Source organism: Syzygium oleosum, unplaced genomic scaffold, assembly GCF_021117445.2.
Source record: "Syzygium oleosum isolate NSW1041296 unplaced genomic scaffold, Sole_v2.1 Sole_v2.07, whole genome shotgun sequence".
Classification (NCBI taxonomy): Eukaryota; Viridiplantae; Streptophyta; class Magnoliopsida; order Myrtales; family Myrtaceae; genus Syzygium; species Syzygium oleosum.
Window position 1 is genome coordinate 1,487,756 of NW_026607491.1, and position 25,522 is coordinate 1,513,277.

Here is a 25,522-nt window from a genome sequence, read left to right on the forward strand (position 1 = left end):
GCTTATTGTTTTTAGTCCATGAAAATGTTTTACGTCGATCAATTAGTTTTCTATCGTTGAAATACCGAAAAGTCAGAAAATAATTTCTCGAGAACAATTTTCTTTTAAACAAACGGACCATTGACCAGTTTATGAAATCCATCAATGTCTTAATCATCGTATCCTAAATTTTTTGCACGTAATTTTTCTAAAATAAACGTGGTAGTTAACAGAGAGCCCACGTGGTCTAGTTTGGCTTCTGTTAACCGGCCTACCATCTTGTCATGTGACAAGACTGCCTCAAAAGCATGCTGAATGGCCAGATCATCAAAAGTGAATTCCAGAATTTCTACTTCTTCAGGCTTAAGTTAAGAACTTCTTTCTTTGTTCTTTTCATGCAAAATGAAGAAAAGAAATAGTTTTCATAGGCTGCAATTTATATTACATTTGGGCTGCTCGAAATTGGAAGATCTATGAAAAAGGCACCTTGGGTATAAAATTCTCCCTCTAGAATGGGAATTTCTCTCTTTTCTTCGCTTGCTTGAAAGTTCTCTCTACTTTTGATTATGCCGTCAACTTGGACCGGCGAATCATGTCGTGTCAGCATATTCATGTTATTTTACAAGATCTTTTTTAGCATTTAAATAGATGATGATGTGTCAATTAGTGTTGATTTCGAGTTCAACCGTATCGTGTTGAGTCGAGTCGAGTTAGAGCTCCTCTCGCGAATTCGTATCGTGTTCTCGTCAAAAATTATCTCCTGGTAAAATGAAAAGAAACTACAAAAATTAAACTGACGAGCCATAAAACAAATGGCTAGGCTTTCCCCAAATCTAGTAATGACCGTGTCAAATTCGTATTCACAACTCGAATTACTTAATTCCGAATTAAGCCATGTCGTATCGGATAAAACCCGAATTCCTCTCGGGAAATTCACAAAATATTCGCCGTAAAAGTAAAAAACAAAAAAAAAGGAAACGAAAAGCAAAAGTCAGCCTGTCTGTCCTGATCCATCAGCCCAAAAAGAGGGCAACAAAAAAAGAAGAAAAAAAGAAGAAGAGATTTATAAAAATAAATAAATAAAATGGGGTTTATATAAATACTATAGGTGGAGACAGTTGGGGTTCCGGATAGGATGGACCCAAAGGGAAGCAAGACGTAGACATTGACGGGGTCAGTTACAAAGATAAGAAGAGGACGATGTTTGGCTCGTCCTTGTTTGTGTGTGTGGCGCCTGTGGCGTGTTAGAAATAAATAGAAAGCAAAGGCCTCGGAGGCACCGAAACGAGTGGCCACCGATGACGCTCGCTTCAGTTCGATTTGATTCGGTTCATCGTTTAGCGACGCTCTCATGTTATCCGAACCCCCATCCTCCATCTCTCATCTCCTTCGACCCAAAAGAAAAAAAACAAAAAAAAAAGAAGAAGAAGAAGAAGAAGGGAAGTGCCCGATATGGCGTCTGCTCCTTCCCTCGGTTTTTGACACGATAAAAGAGATTTATTTTAGGAAGAAGATAGAGGGAAAAGAGAGAGAAGCAACCTGAACTTGTTGGGTTAGATTGGCCAATTGGGTTTAGATTCTATCAAAATGAGTTGTAGACCAATTTCTTAATTCATATTTGATGATTATATTCAGTAAATAAATCATAAATTGATTTATAATGGTAAAATTCAAAATAATATGTATGTTATTACAATTTACTTATATCCAACGTATCTCTATGACTCTCTATTCCCCATCTCTCGTCTTTACTCGATCTTGTGCTCGCTTCCTCCGCTCTTTCAGCTCAGTTTGGGTATGAGTTTTATTTAGATTGGATTTAATATAAAAGTGTATATATTGGACATGGATCGGATCGGGTATGGGTCACTAAAATTGCTTTGCATGGAAAAATGGGTCGAAACGAGTTAAATTGGGCAATTTAGATCGAATCATTTCCGATTCGATCTACCCGTTTGACGGGTCTAATTGGGGGGGTTACGTGTGTCGAATTCCAACTAGGGTGGGTCAGAGAGAGCTTGTGTAAAATTGGGGGAATTGGTGGATACGAATTTCCGAGGATTTCGGTCTTCGTTCTTGATTGGAGGGTGTTCGGTTGGCTGCCCAATTAGCTGTTTTGAACTGGGTGGTTGGACTAATTCTTGAATTCTCAACGTCCTCCTCCTCTGTCCGCTCGACATTTTATAATTGTGATCACGTGGCTAATTTTAGATTAGAGTGTTGATGAAGATTCTTTCCCACGGTGGTTAACCCCTTACCGCATCGGGTTCGAATTAAATCTATACAATTCATGAAGTAAAGATGGCTAAATCTATTCTGTAGGTGGCGGGTATTTCATGTTGGGTTAATATCACGAAAAACTCCAAAACTGGTACACTTGTGACAAATTTATCCAAAAACTAATTTTTTTTACCACAAAAAACGCCGAACTGGTGCATCTGTGATAAATTTACCCTCAATTAGTTTTCGTTAAATTTTACCATCGAATTGCTGAGTCTGATGACACGTGGCAGTTGACGGGTATACCGGTTTGACGCTTTACCTCTCAGTTTATAACAGATTTATCAATTTGTGGTTTTGCGTGGTATTAATCCAATTTAACGGAGGGTAAATTCGTCACAAATGTACTGGTTTGGGGTTTTTGGTGGTCAACAAATTAATTCGGGCTAAATTTGTGATAAGTGTACCAATTTAGGGGTTTTCATGGTATTAATCCTTTTTTTATATCATCTAAGTAATAGATTACGGTCCAAAATCCAATTTTCAAGCTGACACGCCGAAAAAGAAATAATTGCATAACTGATTTTTGTTACAATGATCGAGGGAGAGGAGAACAATTATTATTATTATTATTGTTATTATTATTATTATTATTATTTTAGCACTGACCATCTACAATACAACTATAGAGGCACGGAGATAACAATTTTTAATATATATATATATATATATATAATGTTCTCTTTACTTTTATCAGGATAAGATGAAGGGTGTTTCATACATATAAAAAGTGCACACCAAATTTGAAAGTCGGCTCTATATAGTACAATTTGACAAAATTTCCTGTCTCAATTCGATATCTCTGACAATAATACAGATAATTGTTTTGAACCTCATAGCTTCCAACTTTCGCCGATATGCTGAATCACACTATAAGCAAAATGAATTATGATTCATCCATCCCGATGTGCCGAGCTACAAAGAATTCTCTACCGCCACCACATCGCCCGAACGATGTAGATCCTACTCCGGCGGAGATTCTTACTCGTAACTGCTTATACTTCGTAGGACTTAATCGACCAATTAAAAATATTTAAGATTCATTCGCATCTTGTAATTCCTTTCCCGTCAAAGAAACCGGCGACTCATCGCTGGACTTCCTCCGGCACATTATCAGTAAACCCTAGATTTTTTTTTTTTGTGGCAAAGCATCAACAAACCTTAGATTCAATGAAGAAAAAAGAGAAAAGCATGCAGGAAAACAACAATTAGAGAAGACAGTGTGTCGGGGCTAAATAAAAAAAGGCTAGGCTAAGTCGGGCAGATCAGATCCGAGTTTTCTTTTGTGGTTTTCTTCGGACACTTACAAAGGGATCATCCCATCCACAAAAAGCTAAAACCCCTCATCTCTCCATCTGTCATTGTTTGCATCAGAATATCAGCAGCAAGAATCTGGTAAGCATTAGGGTTAACAAAGGGGAAAGGGGGGAAAGCATTGGATATAACATGCACTTTTGCAGGAGGAAAGTAAAGTATCTCCTCATTATCACCTACCAAATGTTATATCCACACCAGTTGGGTTTTGGGGAGAATCTCCCCCAAGGACATTGAATCAAGATCCAGAAAAGAATAATGGGGAAAAGATATAATAGAGAGAAAGGAGCTTGTTGGGTATTATAAAACAAAATAAAGACAAATGGGGTGACAAAGACAATCCTCATCACATTACATACATCCATTTTATTGCATCAAGCTAATCGTCGTTACAAATTTACGAGATTCACGTCGAGACTTGCTAAAAGACTGTGGGGGGGACGGGTGTTCGATTATAACTTCTAGCATTGCACAGTAATTAGTTCGACCCGTAACATCAGACTTCATACTGAGTCGAGACTCGCTGAGAAACTAAGTTTGAATTAATGTTTCTAAAGTGTAATTCATTCATTCCGTAAAGTTATCCATAGAACGATTCTATATGATAATTCCCCCTCCTCTCTCTCTCTCTCTCTCTCTAATCATGGGGATTATGGAGATTAATGAATAAATTTAAGATAATCAATCGATGAATCTCCAGGGGCACTGGGAATCCCTGTGACAAAGAGGGGGCGAAACCGCATGTGATGACTTGTGGCCACCAGCTTGTCTTTGTTTCCTCCGCCAGCTAGAGAAAGAGAGAGACTTGTGGCAAAGGAGACGAGGCAAGTGGGGGTGAGCTGGGCAATGTGCAGCATATCCCCCCATATTTACTTCTTAAGACACACTGGATTTAATAGGGGGACAATGGGTCATGAACAGGCTTTAACTTGGGAAAACGAATGAATATATCTTAATCCATTTTCTTTCTCGAAAGGAAAAGCAAGACATTGGATAGAATCCATTGAGAATATGCCATAAAGTCTTGCATAGTTTGATTTGGGATTCTTTAATATAGGGTTATCATATGGTTCCTGCTTGGGTTTTTAAGTCGGGATGAGTTGATCCTTTTATATCCCCCCCAAAAAAAAGAAAAAGAAAAATCTTAGTCGAGTGAAAATCATTTCATTCTCTTTTCAAGAAAGGGAAAAAGAAAAAGGGTTAATATTACGCAAAACCCCAATCTGGTACACTTGTGACAAATTTACCCGAAACTAATTTTTTAACTACCAAAAACCACAAACTGGTACACCTGTGATAAATTTATCTCAAGCTAATTTTTTGACTACCAAAAACCTCAAATTGGTACACTTGCGACAAATTTACCCTATGTCAAATTGGATTAATATCACAAAAAACCATAAACCGGTAAATCTATGGCAAATAGAGGGGTAAAACCCTAAGCTGATACACTCATCAACTGCCACATGTCATCTAACTTGGCAATTTCACGGTAAAATTTAATGGAAACTAATAGACAAAAAATTCGTCGTATGTGTACCAGTTTGGGGTTTTTGGTGGTCAAAAAATTAGTTTGGGGTAAATTTGTTACAGATGCCCAAAAGAAAAGCGAATCAAACTCCAAGATTGTATTCCTTGGTGGAAAATCCGAATACAATCATGCATATGGAAAATCTTCCTACATGTCTAGCCCTTGCCTTGTAAAATACTCGTGGGTTTAAATTATAATAAATGTGCGTAACTCCTCGCCATATTATTTATCTTGGTCCATCTTCCGCGTTGCGTTATTTATGTTCCTTATGTTACTAACCAATGTCTAATCTAACACCTACGTAATTTGGCGGGGGGACATGCTTACAAACGACTCCAGCCAAATTTGGGCAGTGGAGATGGCAATTTGACCTTTACTGCAGCGAAAGTTCTAAGCGGCAAAAGTAGCCACGTTCATTTTTCATATGTTGAGAAGATCGATTGCTAAGGGTGCCCAAGGCAAAATGGAAGAGCATAAGAGGAGGCCCATCACATAGTTTGGGTCCAAAAGAAGCCCCGTCTAGTCCATTTCGAGGAGCCCGGTATCTACCAATGGTGGAGTTATTTCTATAGGCATATAAAAAATTAAATCGCATATAATAAGCAAAATAATTTGCAGAGGTTTGGTGTGCTTAGGAAGATGAATCCAAACTTTTGTGAGGTAATAAAGATTTGATTTACCAAAGACAAGAGAGACTTTTATTTAGGTATGGAAAGTGCTAGGACTTAATGAAAGGAAAATGACCGGCTCTCTAGAATGACGGAGAGACGGTCAAAGCTAAGCCACAAGGATATTTTTTAGGAAACCGGTAAACTTGCTCAATCGGTTCCAAATTTGGACTCTACGTTTCCTTTTTTTTTTGGGAGACTTTTATAATTCTTTATTACAAGCTCAAATTGATACACAAAATTGTAAGAAACAAATTGAAACCGGTTGATATATGAAGAAACAAATCAAATGTATCATATTCAAAAACATAAAAAAATATATGAAAAACTCAGTTTTAACTTTTAAAATAGTGGATATTATTCTCCGGTCAAAGAAAAAGATTATGTGGATATTGTTCCCAAATAAAAAAAAACTTAATAACTCAAAAAAAAAATAGGAATGTACTTATCTTGTACACTTTGTACTTCCGATTATTTTAGGATTTTGTAATTGAATAAGTTATAACTATGGAGAAAGATTTGTTCATTTCTGCTAATTCATCATTTTTATTTTGATCTTTTCTTTACTTCATTATTTGTGGATGAGAAGCTAGTTCATTGCACAATGATATTGTTATTAGTTGCAAATCCAACGTTTCCAGTGCATTTTCGTCTTTTAAATTTAATAGATATATATATATATAATGACATTAACGATTTCTTTTTAGTAAGTGATGATATTTTTCTACTTGTAATTATTTATATTTTGGTATCTAATTTATTTTTTCTTTCTTCATATTCAAGAACATTGATTTTGTGGGCCCTCTTATGATTTTGTCTCTCAATTTAAGCTTGCAATAAGAAAACATATAAGTAAAAAGAAAAAAGAAAAAAAGAGGAAGTTCATGATTTCCTCATAAAAGTCTTGTGGCTGAGCATTGATCGTATACCTGTCAAAATGGGTCATAAACCCATTTTTTAACCAATATATTAGTAAATGGGTCATAAATGGATTAGTTATATTTAGTAAATGGTTCATAAATGGGTTTAGGTATAATATGAGTGTTAAATGGTTCAAAATGGGTCGTAAATGGGTTTACAACTTATTTAAACTCAATTCAACTCTCTCGCCCTCACTCAATCTCGCGCAAACTCACTTCGCACTTTCATATCAGTTTAGGTATGAGTTTTCCTAGATTTATAACCATTCTGTTCCGGAATGAGTTCCTGAACCAGAAATAGATTTTTCTATTTCTGATTCCTGGATGAGTTTCTGAGGAAAAAAACCCGTTTGATAACGACCAAAAATTTCTATTTCTAGAACAGAAACCCGTTTGATAACAGCACAAAATTTCTATTTCCTGAAACAAAAACCCGTTTGATAAACAACAGAAAATTCTATTTCCAGGAACAGAAATCCATTTTTTTAGAAATGGAATAAAAATAATTAAAAAATCCGAAAAATTCATAAAATCTCAAAAAAAAATCAGAAAATCCCAAAAAATTGAAAAATTTCAGAAAAAATCATCAAAATGTCAAGAAAATAAAAAAAAAATCAGATTTCGGGAAAATAGGAAATTTGTTGAATTTTTTTTAAAAAAAATCAAGAAATCAAAAATTTCAAAACTTCACAGAATTGCTTAGAATACTTGTAGCCACCCACTTTGAGTAAAATTTAAATTTTTTGAGGTGCCCAAAAAAATAAAAAAAAATTTCAAAATTTCACAAAATGGCTTAGAATACCTGTGGCCACCCACTTTTTAAGTAAAATTTAATTTTTTTGAGATACCCAAAAAAAATTTAAAAAAATGAAAAAATTCAAAACTTCACATAATGGCTTAGAATACCTGTGGCCACCCACTTTGAGTGAAATTTTAATTTTTGGAGGTGAAAAAAAAAAGCAAAAAATCAAAAATTTCAAAACTTCACAGAATGACTTAGAATACATGTGACCATCCACTTTGAGTGAAATTTAAATTTTTTTAGGTGAAAAAAAACATAAAAAATCAAAAATTTCAAAACTTCACAGAATGACTTACAATACCTCTAGCCACCCACTTTGAGTAAAATTTAATTTTTTTTAGATGCCCAAATGGTATTTTTTATTTTTTTTATTTTTTTTGGTTCCTAAAGAAAATTAAATTTCACTCAAAGTGGATGGCCACATGTATTCTAAGCCACTCTGTGAAGTTTTGAAAATTTTTCTTTTTTGCTTATTTTTATTTTTTTTTCGACACCTAAAAAAAATTAAATTTCACTCAAAGTGGGTGGCCACAGGTATTCTAAGCAATTATGTGAAGTTTTTTATTTTTTATTTTTTTCGGCACCTAAAAAAATTTAAATTTCCCTTAAAGTGGATGGCCACAGGTATTCTAAGCCATTTTGTGAAGTTTTGAAATTTTTTCTTTTTTTCTTTTTATTTTTTATTTTTTTCGGCAACTAAAAAAATAAAATTTCGCTCAAAGTGGGTGGCCACAGGTATTTTAAGCCATTCTGTAAAGTTTTGAAATTTTTACTTTTTTGCTTATTTTTATTTTTTTTGGCATATAAAAAAATTTAAATTTCACTCAAAGTGGGTGGCCACAGGTATTTTAAGCTATTCTGTGAAGTTTTGAATTTTTTTATTTTTTTTATTTTTTTCGGCAACTAAAAAAATTTAAATTTCATTCAAAGTGGATGGCCACAAGTATTCTAAGCCATTCTGTGAAGTTTTGAAATTTTTGATTTTTTGCTTTTTTTTATTTTTTTCGGCACCTAAAAAAATAAAATTTCGCTCAAATTGGGTGGCCACAGATATTCTAAGATATTTTGTGAAGTTTTTAAATTTTAGAATTTTTTATTATTTTTTATTTTTTTTGGCAACTAAAAAAATTAAATTTTGCTCAAAGTGGGTGGCCATAGGTTTTCTAAGCCATTTTGTGAAATTTTGAAATTTTTTATTTTTATTTATTTTTTCGGTACCTAAAAAGTTTAAATTTCATTGAAAGTGGGTAGCCATGATTCTAAACCATTCTGTTAAGTTTTGAAATTTTTGATTTTTGCTTTTTTTCTCACCTCAAATATCGTGACTTCCATATGAATATGTGTGTTGAAGAAAATGAATTCCTCGAAATGGTTCTCACTTTTGTTCCGAAATGAAAAACCAACTTTTTTGGTTCTCATTTCGGTTTTAATCGTTTTGGAAGAAAACTTGTCCCGGAAATAGAAAAATGAAATTGCGTTACCAAACGGGTTTCTGGTCCAAAACTGATTCTGGGAACAAAAAACCAGTTCTGGACAGAACCATAATGGTTTTCATGCAGCACCTTAATATCACGAAAAACCCCAAACTGGTACACCAGTGGCAATTTTACCCAAAACTAATTTTTTAACCATGAAAAACCCCAAACTGGTACACCTGTGATAAATTTACCCAAAACTAATTTTTTTACCACCAAAAACTCAGAACTGGTACATTTGTGACAAATTTACCCTCCGTTAGTTTCCATTAAATTGAATTAATATCACAAAAAATCATAAATTGATACGCCTGTGACAAACGAAGAGTAAAACATAAAATTGGTACATCCTCAATTGCCGCATATCATTTAACAAAGCAATTTGACACTAAAATTTAACGGAAATAAACTAATGGTAAATTTGTCACATGTATATCAATTTAGAGTTTTTTATGGTTAAAAAATTAGTTTGGGGTAAAATTATCACAGGCGTATCGGTTTGGGATTTTTCGCGGTATTAACCATTTAGTTAAATATGGAAGTGTTTTAGCAATACGAGTCGGGTCGGGTATAAATTGAGTATAGATCAAGAAAGTTGCATTGCACATAAATTGATCATAAACGGGTTAATGGGTCAATTTGGATCGAATCATTTGTGATCCGATCCAAACCCGACCCGACCCACCCATTTGACAGATTTAAATGACCGTCACTCCGTCATTCTACAGAGGACGGTCATGCTAGTCGCTTCCTTAATGAAATAGTCATGGAGCCATGGTTCCCTTGTGATGCTGGGTGAGTTGGAGTTAACTAAGAAGGAATTGAAATGAATTGGGAATGAAGAGGCTACGGTCTCGTGCTTTCGTCGATACGCGGAAGAGGTGGAAACGAATAAGAAGGAATGAGTAAAACTAACGTAGACTCGAAGCCTGCCGGCAAGCAATAAAATTAGAAAACAGATGTCCATATTAAGGTCATGGTAGAAAAGACGAGGATCGTCATAAAGTCGCAGCATACAGATTAAAATCACCAAAGCCAGCGCAGGTCGAGTCGTCAGCTCATAGTTTCAAGCCAAACAAACGTGAGGATGATACCTCACCTAGATTTGCAAAAAGATGAGTACCTAATCTCGATAAGCCGTCAACACAAGTTTGAAACAGCTTCGACCATGGACAAAAAGACATACTAGGGTTTCCACCTGATTTCGTTCACAGCATGCGCCTCCAAATCTCATCTGCTTCAGAAATTGTTGTTGTACCTACAAACACATTGTGCTTCCCCTTCTTAAGAGCATGACAAAGTAAAAGTTAACGCATATTTTCTAGCCTAATGGTTTCCTCAACATAAATGGAAATTGCCAAATATGTTTTACACACATTTGAGTCAAACATGCAGGCATTTTCGAACTCCAATTAATGCTTCTGCGTCATAGACTAAAATATTACCTGAGGAGATTTGCTCATTCTGCGCTTATCGGTCTGCCACTGCCAATATATATGTTGGATTCCCTCTCCTACTGAAGCCTTTCTTCCCTCTCTGTAGTTCCATAACTCCGGGACGACGTACCTGCCGCTCGGATTGTACTCGTTCATCTCCAGCAAGGCCGTTGCAACGGCTGCATAAACTTCATCCCCCATTTCATCCCTCAGGCCTTTCAATTTTTCATCTTCATCGTCTATTACTTCCTGAAACAGAACCCAATCTCAATAAAGAGTATTTAGTCTCTTGAAAAAAAAAAAAAACAGCAGAACTGAAGCAAGAATCAAATCGAGAAGATGTAAAATGAAATGTCAGAATGGAACTAGTATATAAAATTCGAACGGAATGCTTCATGCTGCAAATCAGGGGGTGTAGGCACCAATGGATTAAGAGGATAGCTAACGCAAGAGGATTCACGCGCACGCTGGTCTATGAGACTAGCTCTATATGCATGTTGACATACCAATTCTATTGCCATGTACCCATGACTACATTAAGATGACAGAGAGAAGATATTATACCTAAATTCACTGAATGCAATGTCATCATGAAAGTAATTAAAGAAATTATTAGACCAAAATTAGAAATTCCAGCCCTCTAATCACTTCAGTGATGCGGGTGTATGTATTCTCGGCTGCTACTTTCTTATCGGGAGAGGATTGAAGACCTAGTATTGGATACAAGGAACCGGCAGTTACAATCATAATGCTCTAATTTAAGCTCAAACAGCGACTAGTACCATGAACCCATAGTCATGAATTTAAATTCTGGACTTTAGAGATTAAAGCTATTTAATTTCATGTCGGAGGAGATCTAATAAATAGTAAAAGCCATAATATGTATCACAGTCATACCTGATGCTTCCCTTGAGCCTCGATAACCTTGAAAGGATGCCATGAGGGGTTGTTCAAACGAGTCTGCCACAAGGAACATAGCATAGAAGCTCTTTCTTCGGCCAATTCCTCGTTTTTTCGTTTCAGCACTTTTAGGAATGGATTGGTATCAAGCTCACCCATCTTCTTGATATGAATATGACCACTCGATATTTTGCTAAATGCCTACATTATGAGTTGAGAAATTCATATATTAAAGTTTCTGAATCTTGAAATGAAGGAAAGAAAGAAGGGAGGAAGTTACATAGATCAACTCTTTCCGAGCTTCTAGCAGTTCATCCTTGCTCCGGCTCTCCATGTTGATGAGAGCGAGATTAAGCTCTTCTGTATCCTGGATCATTTCTTTCTTTTCTTTCAAATCCTCGAGCACAGCTCCCAAACGTTTCAGAAGTTCAGCCTCATCATGCTTCATCACATCGATCCTCCCCCTCAGCCGTTCGTTTTCCAGTTTCAGTGCCTGATTCTCATCGACCAGACCTTCCAAATGGCTGTTAGAGCAATTAAAGGCCAAATCTTTAAATTTATTATCCAATTCGAGGTCCTTGAGAGATTCATCTCCCTGTTTGTCCATTTCAGACCAAATCTGTTCTGTAGTCAAGACACATATTCAGTAGTCAGTAGCGTACAGATAATTACCAATTAAAATTTTTGAAAGCACAATTGATAAAGTGTACCGTGGTTTACATGGATTGTGCACCATCGTGTGTGATTTCAGCACAAGAAAATTCAGTTTGCAAATGCTATAGATGAGAAATGTACATCCTAAATTAATGTAAGATAAAGACCTTTAACAGAACGAAAGTGGAGATTCAGATTCAGACATAAAGTAGCAAACGACTCGGTTCGCCAAGAGTGACATGTTTGCTGGATTCGTTCTCAACTGTGGCTCAGAAAGGAAGGGGTTGAGATTAACATGACTATAACAAAGATAGATCAACTGATACTTCGATGATAAGTCTCCAAGGATCAAGCTTCAATATCTATTCGGACAAATTAACATATAAAACAAACAGACCAAAATCTCGGCAAATTAACTCATTTGTCTAGAATTATTGAGTACCTCATGCAACTAACAATCTCTTCGTAATGCCAATAGGTCGACTGCAGGAAGTTATCAGTCCACTGCTAAACTTCAGATCTAGTTCATCCGCCTTCTATCTACTTGGAAGGATCATTTCGTACTTCTTAATCTTCCTCACATGTAACAACAAAAAATGCCCAAAATGAGATATCTACTCATTAGGAAATTCTTCAAAGGGTAATGAATGTTTGTCTCACTGTTAAGTCCGGCTATGTCACGCATTATATCCCTAGCATTTAACCCGCGAGCCGAGTGGTGGCGATATCGTTCAAGTGCGCAACACTTTACAGGCATGTTAAAGGTAAGGAGCTATTTGAGTCCCGAATACTCCTAGATATACTAAGACGGGTCTACAAAAATGGTTTCCTGAGTGATGTGCCAGACTGCAAGTGGGTATTTAAACAAAAGGGCCACCTTCGACTGGCTGATAACAGTCCCTTACGTCATTGGGTAAACCAGTTTTTGTAAATTTTGCATTTCTCTTATGTTCTTATAGGTTAACAAGTGGAGATATTTGACATTTTTTAGAAGGGTTCAACTTCATCTTCCTCTCGAGGAACGAAAAACATTTGGGTAATGGACAATCACTCGGTTTGGTTGCAAATTAAGAACCAGAGACTCATGATTTAGTCATCTCAGTTAACTTTTCTTTGGCCCAGAAAAACAAAAAAAGAAAAGGAAGCAAAAGCACATGATCATGATCACGAACATCGGCACAAAACAGATGGTGCCTGAAACCTAACGAGCATCACCGCATGAAAACGAGGGATTCTCTAATACTGATAGCGAAGTTAGGCATTTCACCTTTGTGTTGCGACCTGCGAGCTGGTATCTCTCTCTCTCTCCTTGTTCCATCTGAAGAAGAATGTTGCGTTTCACGTTGACGGAAACCCCAGGAGGAGAAACAAATGTGACCAGAAAATGGAACGTCCGAAAGGCCTTCAACCGAGGAGTCTCGTGGTGGAAATGTGAAAAAAGTTAAATAAAAAACTTAATGTCTATCTGTGCAAGGAAAACTTGTGTTCAATCTCACTTTTAAGTTTTTTTTTTTTTTCAAATTCTGCAACATTCTTTAAAGAGCAGAAAAATTATATCAGCAATCTTAAGCGATTAGTCCAATATGCAATCAAATCCAAATTGTCTGATTGTGCACAATCTCGTAGACCATAGGCAACATCCAGCCGGCCCTTGCTGAGAATACACGATGCCTCATCGAGTTCCGAGGGTCGCCAACCGTCGTCGGCAGTGGAGTGGCTCCCCATGATGCCTCTCTCCACTTTGATGACATGATCATTATTGGTTAGGACGCTTCCAATATTTTGGTTCTTATATGGTACTTGAGTAAGCATTATGACATGAAAGATCTAAGCCATTATTTTCGAAGGATTGAGGTGTACAGTGACTTAGGCTCCATTTATTTTGGAGAAAATCTGACGGTTTTGAAAAATATTTTCCAAGAAAAAATGACAACATTTTCCTGTATTTGGCTCGACCTCGATGAACTCAGGTGCGGCGTTAAGGATCCGAGTACCGGCACCGAGGGCTCGGGCATCAAAGACCTGGCCCTCGATACCGGGGACTCGGGAACCAGCATTGAGGTTTCTGTGCCCAAACGAAGAGTTTCAGGTTAGGTATTAAAATGTATAGTCATATTTTGAAGGGTTAATACCACGAAAAACTCCAAACTGGTAGACTTGTGACAATTTTACCCCAAATTAATTTTTTGACCACGAAAAACCCCAAACCGGTACACTTATGATAAATTTACCCCAAACTAACTTTTTGACCACCAAAAATCCCGAACTGGTACATTTGTGACAAATTTACCCTCTATTAGTCTCTATTAAATTGAATTAATACAACAAAAAATCATAAATTGGTATGCCCGTGACAAACGGAGGGTAAAACATAAAATTGATACATCCATCAATTACCGCGTGTTATTTAACAAGGCAATTTGACTGTAAAATTTAACGAAAATAAATTGAGGATAAATTTGTCATAGGGGTACCATTTAATGTTTTTGGTGGTAAAAAAATTAATTTTTGGGTAAAATTATCACAAGCGTACCAGTTTATGATTTTTCGCGGTATTAATCCTATTTTGAAAAACGATTTCTGATTTTTTAAAAATGAAATCATTTTCCTGAATTTAAATATAAGTTTTCCGTTCAGTCATTTTCCTAGATAGACCAAACGTCAGAAAATGAAAACATTTTTTCTTGAAACATGCTTTCTGCGAAACAAGTAGATGGATACTATCTTACTTAAGCCAAATTTGCTTCTGATCTTATTTCTCGTGCCTGACTAACGGACATCAAGATCGCTTCAAGGCCTCACGACCAAATGCCAAGTTGAATACCCGTAGTTATGCGCGTTCCGTACCACCTTAGCACTGTCTTCTCTTTACGATAATAAGAGTGCTATAAAGATTACCCACAATATGAGGCACGTTTGAAAATAACTGTCATTTCATTCAACGACATATCGGACGTGACACTATCCGTATGCTCCATATCTTCTATGTCAATCGAGCAGCTGAGCAAAATGGACACAAACCATGGAATCAAATGCTCAGATGAAGAAGTTGCCTCCACACTAAGGTGTCTAGTGGAGCCAACCCAGAACATACAGCATAAGCTTCTCATTATTTTAGTCCTATTTGTACCTTCGACCATTATCCACCGAAGATTATCTAATGCTCTGAGTATTTATTTTTTATACATCTTATTGCAATAAGTAAGTTACTCCCCTTATGTTACGAAGAATGGAAAGAAAAGAACAATTTCAATGGTTCAATTTGGAATTTTATGGGACACTTTTAACGATCTTGTTCCAATCTGAAAATGGTCAATTCCTTCTAATTTCACTTTTGATTGATTTTGTAAATTTTCTTGTATGTTGTTGCAGGTTTGTAGTTCACCTTTAAATTTGATGTGCATACCTTGCTCCATCTACCGTAAGGCTCCAATCATAAGGATCCACATGGTGGCATGCGTGGTCCCCATAGCTACTTCGACAGGAAATACTTTTTCACAAACAATGTTAGACCAATGACTTATATGCTTTTGATAAATAATAAAGGTAAACAAACTCATTTCTCACCGACCTATGGAGGGAAAAGTATCTTGCCTAGGCTCCGTTTATTTCATGAAAAACGAATGATTTGAAAAACATTTTCCTAACGATGATTGCCTGTGTCACTTATAAGAATGAATGGACGGGAATTATTTTCATCATTTATTAAAATGTTTAGACATAAATTGCTGTCCTTAGTAGAAATATTCTTCATTGACTAATTATTTCAAACGATACAAATGATCATTCTTAGGAAAATATTTTCTAAATCATTCATTCTTCATTAAACAAACGGAGCCCTAAAGAATGACTAAATTTCTAGCCTTCCGTTAGTGAAATACTCATAGATTAAATATATAAATGTGCGTGCGCCTCAATATATCATTTATACCGGTCCATCTTCCACATTTTGCTATCTATGTTCCTTATGTCACTAACAAATGTTCAATCTATACGTAATTTGGCCAGCGTAGTAATGGAGCCTACGTTCCCTTATGATGTTGGGTGAGTTGGAATTAATTTAGATGGGATCAAACTGATGTAACTCGAAGCCTGCTAGCAAGCAATAGAATTAGAAAACAGACATCCATATAAGGTCATGGTAAAAAAGACGAGGACCTTCATATAAAGTCACAGCATAGAGATTATAATTTTCGAAAACAAGTGCAGGTCGAGTCATCAGCTCATAGTTTCAAGCCAAACAAACGCAAGGACGATACCTTACCTAGATTTGCCAAAAAACAAGAGATGAGTACCTATCTTGATAAGCGGTCGAAACAAAATGGAAACAGCTTCAATCGCGGACAAAAGCGCAGCGACGTGAAAATACTAGGATTTGGACCTGATTCAGTTCACAGCATGCTCCTCCAAGTCACATCTGCTTCGACGATTGTTGCCCCTACAAACACATTGTGCTTCCCTTACTTAAGAGCACAACAAAGTAAAAGTTTTCGCATGTTTTCTAGCCTCATAGTTTCATCAACATAAGTGGAAATTGCCAAATGTGTTTGTACACACATTAAGTCAAACACGCAGGCGCTTTCGATTTCCAATTAACTCTAAGTGAGCGACTAGATACTAACCTGCGGAGACGATTCATCTTGCGCTGATCGGTCTGCCACTGTGTCAGTACATATTCGATCCCCTCTTTTAGTGAAGCCTTTCTTCCTGTTCTGTAGTTCCACAACTCCGGGACGACGAACCTGCCGCTCGGATTGTACTCGTTCATCTCCAGCAAGGCCGTTGAAATGGCTTCATAAACTTCATCCCCCATTTCTTCCCTCAGGCCTTTCAGTTTTTCATCTTCATCGTCTATTACTTCCTGAAACAGAACCCAATCTCCATAAAGAATGTTTAGTTTCTCTCAGAAAAGAACAGTAGAAACGAAGCAAGAATGAAATAAAAAAGAAAAAAAATGAAGTGTCAGAATGGAGCCAGTATATAAATTCAAATGAAAAGTTTCATGCTGCAAATCAAGGCGTGTAATGACTAGAGGCTTAAGATCACTAGCGCATGAGGATTCACGTGCTGCTCTATGAGACTCACTCCATAAGCACTTTAGCAAACCAATTCTACTCCCTTCAAATGACAGAGATAAGATACCATACATAAATTCACTGAATTTAATGTCATCACAAAAATAACTATATAGAAGAAATATTCATAGACCACAATCAGAAGTTCCGGTCCTCTAATTACTTCAGTGACGCAAGTGTGTACATTCCAGGTAGCTGTTTTATCATTAGGAGAGAAGATCAAAGACCTTGTATTGGATACCACGAAGCCACCATAGCACAATCATAATGCTCTCAATTAAGCATAAACAATGACTAGTACCACAAACCCATAGTCATGATTTTAAATTATGTATTTTAGAGGTTGAAGCTCTTTGAAATCATCTCAGAGGCAGATCTAACACATAGTAAGTGCCATGACATATATCAAAGCCATACCTGATGCTTCCCTTGAGCCTCGATAATCTTGAAAGGATGCCATGAGGGGTCGGCCAAAAGCTTGTCCCACAAGGAACACAATTCCAAACCATCTTCTTCAACCAATCCATCTTTCTTCTGCATAGACACTTCAAGGAATGGCCGGGTATCAAGGTCACCCATTCTCTTTATACCAATATGGGCACCCGTTATACCTCTAAATGCCTACACAATGGGTTGAGCGATTCAAGTACGAAAAGTTTCTGAAACTTGAAATGAAGGAAGGAAAGAAGTAAAGGAAGTTACATCGATCAAATGTTTCCGAGCTTCTTGCAGCTCATCATTGCTCCGGCGCTCCTTGTAAATGAGAGCGGTATTCAACTCTTCTGTGTTCTGGAGCGTTTCTTCCATTTCTTTGAAATCCCCGAGCATAGCTCCCATACGCTTCAAAAGTTCAGCCTCGTCATGCTTCATGACATCAATTTCCCCCCTCAGCCGTTCGATCTCCTGTTTCAATGCCCGATTCTCATCGACCTGACCTTCCAGATGGATGTCCTCTTGCCTCTGAATTGAATATACGACCAATACACATTTGATTTCATGAGTTCAATTGCTCCAATGCAGGAAATTACTCTATACAAATGGTAATGCACCAATGTCAGTCACTTCCAGAAAATAGTGAAGTCACTTACACTTCTTTTTCGCACCTCTTGCAAGACAGTTCTCCGAGAACCAACTTGTTGCGACGTAGAGTTTCCATGAATTATTAGAATGCTTCGCAAGCAATCATATGCACTCTGTACTTTCTTCATCTCTATATAAAGAGAGAACAATCACATCAATTGATTTTAATATACCCATGCAGAATAATAAAAACAAGAAAAATAAAAAAATGGCAAGAGAAATTCCGCACCCTCCTTTAACTAATAACCTTGCTTTGATGTATCTAAAAGATAGAAGCATGGTGCACACCTTCATTATAAGATTGCTCGAGCTTTTCTTTCTCGGTAATTAAGTTTCTTAGAGAGTTAGAAGTCTGCCTTGATTTTTCTTCCATCTCTTGCAATTGTATGTTTTTAAGCTCTAGTTTCCTCTCCAAGGATACAAGCTCTTCCCGCTTCTGAGCATCCTTGTCTACTATTTCAGCGATAGTCTTAAGGTCTCCGATCTCCCGTAGTTTTTCTCCTATGATACACTTTGAGTTGTAGTCATCGGCACGAGCAACCCAAGCATAAGTGCCTGTTTTCCTTTTCTTGCTGGAATACCAATCCTTCCGTCCATGATGATCTGCATCATAAGCCCTCTCAAACAACAAGGCATTGCAGAAACCGAGCCAATCTTCGCCAAATTCCACAACAGCGATTTGGGATGGGTTTTGGTAGTCACACAGTGCTTGAACTCTAATGAAACTGAAACCTTTCCTATGCAATTCACCTGTCACTTGGGTTTTACTTTCTTTAACGCAACACCTCGTCCAAACCTTTTTAGGTCGAGTATCCACAACAATCCCCATCCAAGGCCACACAAACATTTGGTCATTGCAATAGTTGACAGGAGTATCGACTGGCAGTTCAATCACATTTACATTCTCTTGATTTGCTTCTGAATCTTCCTCCAAAGAAACACAAGAGTCCTTTTCTTTTGCATACCTCTTCTTTGAACTATTCTTGGTCACCACAGAAGCATGCCGGAGGTCTCCTTCATCCACACAGACTCGCTTTCTCTTCTTCCGGTTGCTAGAGAATGCAAAGGCCAAATCTTCACCATCAAATTCCACATCCTTATGAGATGGATCTCCCTGTTTGTCCATTTCAGATCGAGTCGTCTCTGTTATCCAGACACATATTCGTTAGTCAGTAGCATAAAGATACTTCCCAATTAAGATTTATATAAATATAAGCGACAGAGTTTACCATTCTGTCTCTTCTTCCGTTTGTAAAAGGAAGTACTGACCAACGGAATGTCACTTTCACTATCCGGTTCTAGATCCTTGTGAGATTGATCTCCCTGTTCATCTGTCTCAGACTCACTCATCTCTGTACAAAACGCAAATAAGACATTTCTCATCTTCCGGTTGTTTGAGAAAACAAAGACTAAATCTTCAAATTAATCAATCAATTCCAGATCCTTGTAAGATTCATCCCCTGTTTGTCCATTTCAGATCAAGTCTTTTTTATAATTCAGACACATACTCAGTAGTCAGTAGCATACTGATCATTGCAAATTAAGATTGTCGAAAACACAATTGACGGAGTGTATTGTGGTTTCCGGGGATTGTGCACCATTGTGTGGTTTCACCATAACGATATTCAAGCTATTGATATGAAATGTACATCCTAAAGTAACGTAAGATAAAGACCTTTGGCAGAATGAAAATGGAGATTCAGACTCAGGCAAAATAGAGTAGCAAACGACTCGGTTCACCACGAGTTTGCCGGATTTAGTCTCCAACCATGGCTCAGAAGGGAAGCAGATGGGACTAACATGACCGGGACAGATAATGATCAACCAAGACCTTGATAACAAGTCTCTAGATCAAAGTTCAATATCTATTCGAAAAACAAAAACATATAAAGTGAAATTGACCATAATCTCGAGCAAATAAACTCAATTGTCTAGAATTATCAAGTACCTCATGTAACTAACAATCACTTCGTAATGCCAATCGGTCGATTTACAAGGATATCAGTCCACTGCTAAGCTTCAGATCTAGTTGATCCACCTTCTATCTACTTTGAAGGATCGTTTCATACATCTTACTCCTCCTCACATGACCAAAAAAATGCCCCAAATGAAGTTACCCACTCACTAGGAAAATTCTCAAAGGTTCTGTCTCGTTGTTATGTCACAGCTTTATATCCCTAGGATTTAACCCGTCAGCCGAGTGGTGGCAATATCGTTTAAGCGCGCAACCGTATGCTTTAAAGGCATGTTAAAGGTGTGGTTAGATATACTAAGACTATCTAACCAAACTGGTTTAGTAAGCGACGTGCCAGACCGCAAGCGAGCACGTAAACAAAAGGGCCATCTTCGACCGCCTGATATCAGTCCGTTACATCATTTGGTAAACCAATTTCGGTATATTTAGCATTTCTCTTATGTTTTCATAGCTTAACAAGTGGAAATATTTAAGACATTTCTGAGAAGGGTTCAACCATGTCATCTCCCTCTCGAGGAACGAAAGACACTTGGGTTATGGACAAACCCCTCCGGTTTGGGTTGCAAATCAAGAATCAGAGGCTCGTGTTTCAGTCATCTCAGTTACCCTTTTCTTCGGACAAAAGGAAAGGGAAGGAAAAACACACATGATCGTGATCATACGGCACGAAATATGTGTCGCATGAAACTTCACGAGCATCATCACTACATGGAAACGAGGGTGTCTCTAGCACTGACAAGCAAAGACAGGCAGTTTTACCTTTCTGTTGCGACTTGCGGGTTGGTATCTCTCTCTTCGTTCCTTCTGAAGAAGAGTGTTGCGTTTCACTTGGTTCTTGTAAAGCAGAATCCGAGCGGAGGAAGCCCTAAACGTACAAAAGAAGACTCGATGAGTCTCTCCGTGGTGAAAAGCTCTGCTAGCTTTTTTTCGATAACGACAAAAGCAAACAGCAGTTTTTCGTTTTCGGCAAAATTCGAAAAGTTATTGGAAGGTGAAAATAAAATATGAAAAAAATTAATGTCTATATACTTAAGGAAATGTTATTTAGACGGTTAAATAATTTGATTTTTTTTTTGTTCTGTCCTACCCTAACTCTCAATTCATTCTCAAAGTTTTATCTTACTTCTTTATAAAACGTGGAAATCGAACTTCACACTCCTCACTCTCAATCTTCCTGAAGTGATGGGGTGTGACATTCCGAAATTCCACCAATTGGAATTTATTGAATAATTGAGTTTTATGAGATGTGCTCGCAGTAAATTCTCGCCCGGAACTGATCATTCCTGGGAATGCTAACCATTAGGAAAAGGCTAATAGGGGAATTAAATTCGCGCGACTAGAGAAAATTCGATTGTGAATGGATTTCGACCATTAAATCGCGTAAGTGATATTTTGAGCCACTGTTGGCCGATCCAAGGATAGTTAGGGATCAGTTCGCCACTGTTCTAGTAGTGGATCGCGGGTGATTCTGTTGGACCACGAAGCGACTTGACGAATGATTCCAAAATTATACCGAACGATCGTACCCCTCGGATCAAGTGATTGATCTTTGCGATTTTAATGACAACCGAGGTCGTCACGTACCGAACGGACTTGCACATGACTCGATTTAGTATCGGTCATGAGTCGATTTCACGAATTTCCCACAAGCGCCCGTTAGCTCGAGAAACGCTCGAGTTGCGTTTAATAGAATTTAATTATTGAAATTTTGCCCAAATTGGACACCGGAAAATTAGGAAGTCATGACGGAACGCCAGGACGACGTTGCACGTGACACGTGTGAATTTTTGGTGCGCTTAAATCCTTCGGAAAAATTCGATTTGGGCAAGAAACGGAGAATTGGACCATTTTACCCTTGAGTATTAAAGAAAAGGTAATTTTAGGGTCAATGGACATTTTGGTCATTTGTGCCCTAGATATTTTGGGTCAAAGCTCGAAGAAAAAGCTAGACCATTCTTTCTCTCCCCTCATTTCTTCTCTCTCCCCCATCGTGAAATTTTCCCCCCTCCACCGTGAGACTTCTCCCTCTCCACCGATCACTCTCCCTCTCCCTCCGCCGTTCACCGCCGCGCCCCAAGCCGCCGTCCATACGTCCGCCGGACCGCCGCCGCGCCCAAGCCGCCGTCCTCACCGCCTCATCCCCACCCAACCGTGACACTCTCTCTCTCTTTCCATCTCTGGCTGTGGGCCCTCTTAGCCGCCGTGGACACCGCCGCAAGCCGCCGCTCGCCGATCGTCGCCGATTGTCGCCGCCGCCGCAAGCCTTCGTCGGATTTCAAGTTTTACCGCCGCTTTTGTTCTAGCCGAGAGAGTCTAGAACGATGTAAGTTGTGATCTAAACCCTCGCCTAGTAGATCGGGTTGTTTCGGGTTTAGATAGACGCGGGTTGTTGTGATTTTGCGGGCTAAGTTGAATTACGGGCCCTAGGTTTGAATTTCGAGGATTTTGGTGGAAAATTTGGGGCCGATCAATGCTGTGAATTGGGGTTTAGTGTGCTGTGGTGTGCTATTGGGTATGAGAATGGTCCCGTTGAGTCCGGCTCGGAGTTTTATGTAAGTATCGTGAAGAGTCGGAAGTGTGATTTTATGGTTTGAGTGCAGAAATTACTGTTCACGAGCTGTGGGTGTACTGTTCACTGTGCTGTGGTGAGTCGTTTGACGCGTAATTGGTGCCGTTAGGTCTGTCTTGGAATTTTATGTAAATCCCGTGAAGGGCTGAAAATGATTTGAAAGCATTTGAACAAAGAAAAATACTGTTTTACGCGAGAATGTGTTTTTGTGTGAAAATGGTGATGTGGTGAAGTGTGGGGTGCAAGTGTGCACGGAATTTGAGGCAATGGCATGAGAAAGTGAGTTGGGATCGGGCCGAGTATCATAAGCTCGGGCAACGATCATGTAGGTCTGTTGCATTTGGCACGGGCTGAGGCTCGAAAGAGCATGATTGAGTTCGGTCCGAGGCACGATCAGCTCGGGTGAGACCGGGATTGGACCGAGGCATTATAAGCTCGGGTTCCGATCATGTAGGCCTGTCGCATTTGGTGCGGGCTGAGTATTGGTCGCAGTGTACCTGAGGCGTGTACGTTTACGCGGGTCACTGGCGAGTGATGTGGGAAGTAATGAGTGGTCACAGTGTACCTGAGGCGTATACGTTTACGCGGGTCACTGGCGAGTGATGTGGGAAGTAATGAGTGGTCGCAGTGTACCTGAGGCGTGTATGTTTACGCGGGTCACTGGCGAGTATTATGGGAAAGGAGAATTGAGAATGGAAAGAATGAGAAAGTGGAGGTGGAATAGGCGTATGTTGAGTGGATCGAAATCGTGTTATGTTCGTTGGTGAATGATTTGTGGAAAATTTGTATGTTGTGTCTTGTGTTTTCAAAATAAATTTTTATAGTGGACTAATGTGCAGGCTGCGTGTGTCGAGAGTCCAGGTATGTGTATTCGTGTGTTTTGTGGTGGATTGATTGGTTATGAGCTTATCTATGTCTGGAATAACGTGATAGCCTAGGTAGGGTTTAGGTTACAATTTATTGAGAAGTGTCTCATGATTGTATAAACCAAACCATTTCAGATCCCCCGCCTGAGCGATGAATATTCCGCCGCCGCCACCAGAACGTTTCGGAGCCCTCAGTAGATGGGACGATACAAGGGGATTCCGACTCAGAGGACGAAGAATCGGATTCAGAATGGACGCCTAGTAAGGGGCGTAGGAAGTAATATCCGTTTAGAGGATGGGTTTTTGTGAGTACCATTTTTGGATGGAAAGTTGATCAGGTCATAGACCCTTTTTGTTACTGACCGTAGTAGTGTGGCGGGCACTTGTTTATATGGTGGCGTGTAAGTGTTGGAGTGGCTTTGTAATTGTAAATATTTTGGTATAAGTTTGGAAATGAGATATAGATATGTATATTCTCCCTTAATGCCTCCCCAATTTTTATATTGTCAGGGATTAATTGTAATATCCGCTGTGGTTGTAAATCTCTGATGATTATTTGAGGTCGGCGACATTCCTGGGACGTCGCACTCATCGACCAGGTAAGGGGCGTCAAGTGCCCATTGGGGTTCGGGGCGTGACATGGGGATTCGAACTTTCCGAGAAAAAGCACGAAGGTCTTCTTGTTCTTGGCATGGAAGGTGAGGTGGGAGCTGTTGAGATTTAATGGCAGTGACGGAGGAGTGGTGAGGCTCATAAAGAACAGGAGCTAATAAGACAGCAATGAGTAGGAAATTTTCTTTCTTTTAAAGAGAGAAAATTGAAATTTTTTTGAAGGGGTCTTAGGTCTTGATTCAATTGCCATAAAAAACATGTTTCTTTTTTTTTTTTTAATTTTTTTGACTAAATATGTACATATATAGGCTAATTCCAATTCAATTCAGTTGGTGACTCTTTCATAACACAGCACACATCATTCAGCTCCCCCCCCCCCCCCCCCAAAACAAGATTTGCACAGTAAATTGAATCTCATTTGGAAGCAACCTATGCGAAACGCTCATTCATTCGCTCGCTCTTCTCCCATCTCGCCAATGCCGGGTAATTGTTGTTTGGACCGGCCAACGACCATACAAGGTGATAGGATTGGAACTTTGGAACTTCGCCCCGCAATTTTGTGGCGTGATATTTAGCAAGAATTTATTTTGCAATGTAGGACATACTTGTCTGAGATCGTTCATATAACCCTGCCATATCTAAGCTTGTTAGTTATTTACTAAGGTACAGCTTTTCTTTTGAAAAAATATATTAAAAAAAAAGGTCGGGAAGGTAAATTTTGCATTGTGATGGTTTCACAAATTTTTAAGCCCTTCTTCATTTACGTGGTGACCGGATTGCACTTGCACGGCAGGCGGTTGGATTGCACTGGACAAGGCCGGGTGAGGGCCGCAACCCTCGCCGGCCCTCCTTCTCGGCCCTTGCTCACCGTGGTGGGGAAAAATAAAAGAAAAGAAGGAAGGAAAGGAAAAGAAAAGAAAAAAGAAAGGAAAAAATTAAAATTAATAAAAAAATTTGGAAATTATTAAAAATTATCCACGTCAGCGCCGGCCATGCCACGTAGGGCGGCCGGCATCCATATCGGCGATTTCCGGTCAAAATTGGCCGAATGAACTTATTGACACAAATGCAAAAAGGTTTAGTATTTAATCGGCAAAAAAAAATTAAAACTAAATTGGCACAATTACAATAGGTTAAAGACATTTTTGGTAATTTTACCCCTATATTTCCTCAAACTATTTTCTCAATCCTTTTCTATTGTTATATTTCGTTTGGTCTTTATTGTGTTGTGTCCCATAACGTTATTCGCAGTGTCCAAATTTTATTTGGTTATGCTCATTGTAGAGATACGTAGTTTTCAACAAATTATACAACATCTATTAAAAATGGAAAAATTGAACCAAGAGTCTCAAATATATGACATGTGCAATCAAATCTTAAACTTTA

General features: G+C 38.3%; 2 protein-coding genes across 4 annotated transcripts in view; both read right to left on the reverse strand.

Annotated features, from left to right (window-relative positions):
• LOC115682243 (factor of DNA methylation 5-like) overlaps positions 1 to 12,169 on the reverse strand; it is a 25,957-nt gene extending 13,788 nt beyond the window's left edge. Inside the window, exons 1-3 of the mRNA XM_056313072.1 lie at positions 11,586 to 12,169; positions 11,303 to 11,506; positions 10,415 to 10,654 (exon numbers count right to left, since the gene is read on the reverse strand). Coding sequence (XP_056169047.1) covers positions 10,415 to 10,654; positions 11,303 to 11,506; positions 11,586 to 11,912 — 771 coding nt within the window. The 5' untranslated portion in view covers positions 11,913 to 12,169. The remainder of the gene's footprint in view (positions 1 to 10,414; positions 10,655 to 11,302; positions 11,507 to 11,585) is intronic.
• On the reverse strand, positions 10,004 to 20,204 carry LOC115682158 (protein INVOLVED IN DE NOVO 2-like). 3 transcript variants are annotated; one of them, XR_008816939.1, is made up of 9 exons: positions 20,063 to 20,203; positions 19,344 to 19,466; positions 18,403 to 19,257; positions 18,123 to 18,244; positions 17,737 to 17,994; positions 17,452 to 17,655; positions 16,582 to 16,820; positions 16,219 to 16,397; positions 10,004 to 10,063 (listed from the first exon to the last, which is right to left on the reverse strand). XR_008816939.1 is itself a non-coding variant. In XM_056312965.1 (8 exons), exons 2-8 carry the CDS (start codon positions 19,462 to 19,464, stop codon positions 16,346 to 16,348), a joined length of 1,836 nt encoding a protein of 611 aa, XP_056168940.1. In that variant the 5' UTR covers positions 19,465 to 19,466; positions 20,063 to 20,204; the 3' UTR covers positions 16,100 to 16,345. The 3 variants fall into 3 exon arrangements, 2 of the variants coding, with proteins under 2 accessions (XP_056168940.1, XP_030462163.1); XM_056312965.1 differs by lacking the exon at positions 10,004 to 10,063 and having other exon boundaries at positions 16,100 to 16,397; positions 18,138 to 18,244; positions 20,063 to 20,204; XM_030606303.2 differs by lacking the exon at positions 10,004 to 10,063 and having other exon boundaries at positions 16,102 to 16,397.
• Between the last annotated feature and the right edge of the window lie 5,318 nt (positions 20,205 to 25,522).

Excerpts from the sequence above, each read along its gene's own strand:
- LOC115682158 (XM_030606303.2), bottom strand. The coding sequence starts at position 19,464 with ATGAGTGAGTCTGAGACAGATGAACAGGGAGATCAATCTCACAAGGAT. Across the intron at positions 19,258-19,343 it reads ACGGAAGAAGAGACAGAATG|AGACGACTCGATCTGAAATG; the intron begins GTAAACTCTGTC and ends TCTGGATAACAG. Across the intron at positions 16,821-17,451 it reads AGGCTCAAGGGAAGCATCAG|GAAGTAATAGACGATGAAGA; the intron begins GTATGGCTTTGA and ends GTTCTGTTTCAG.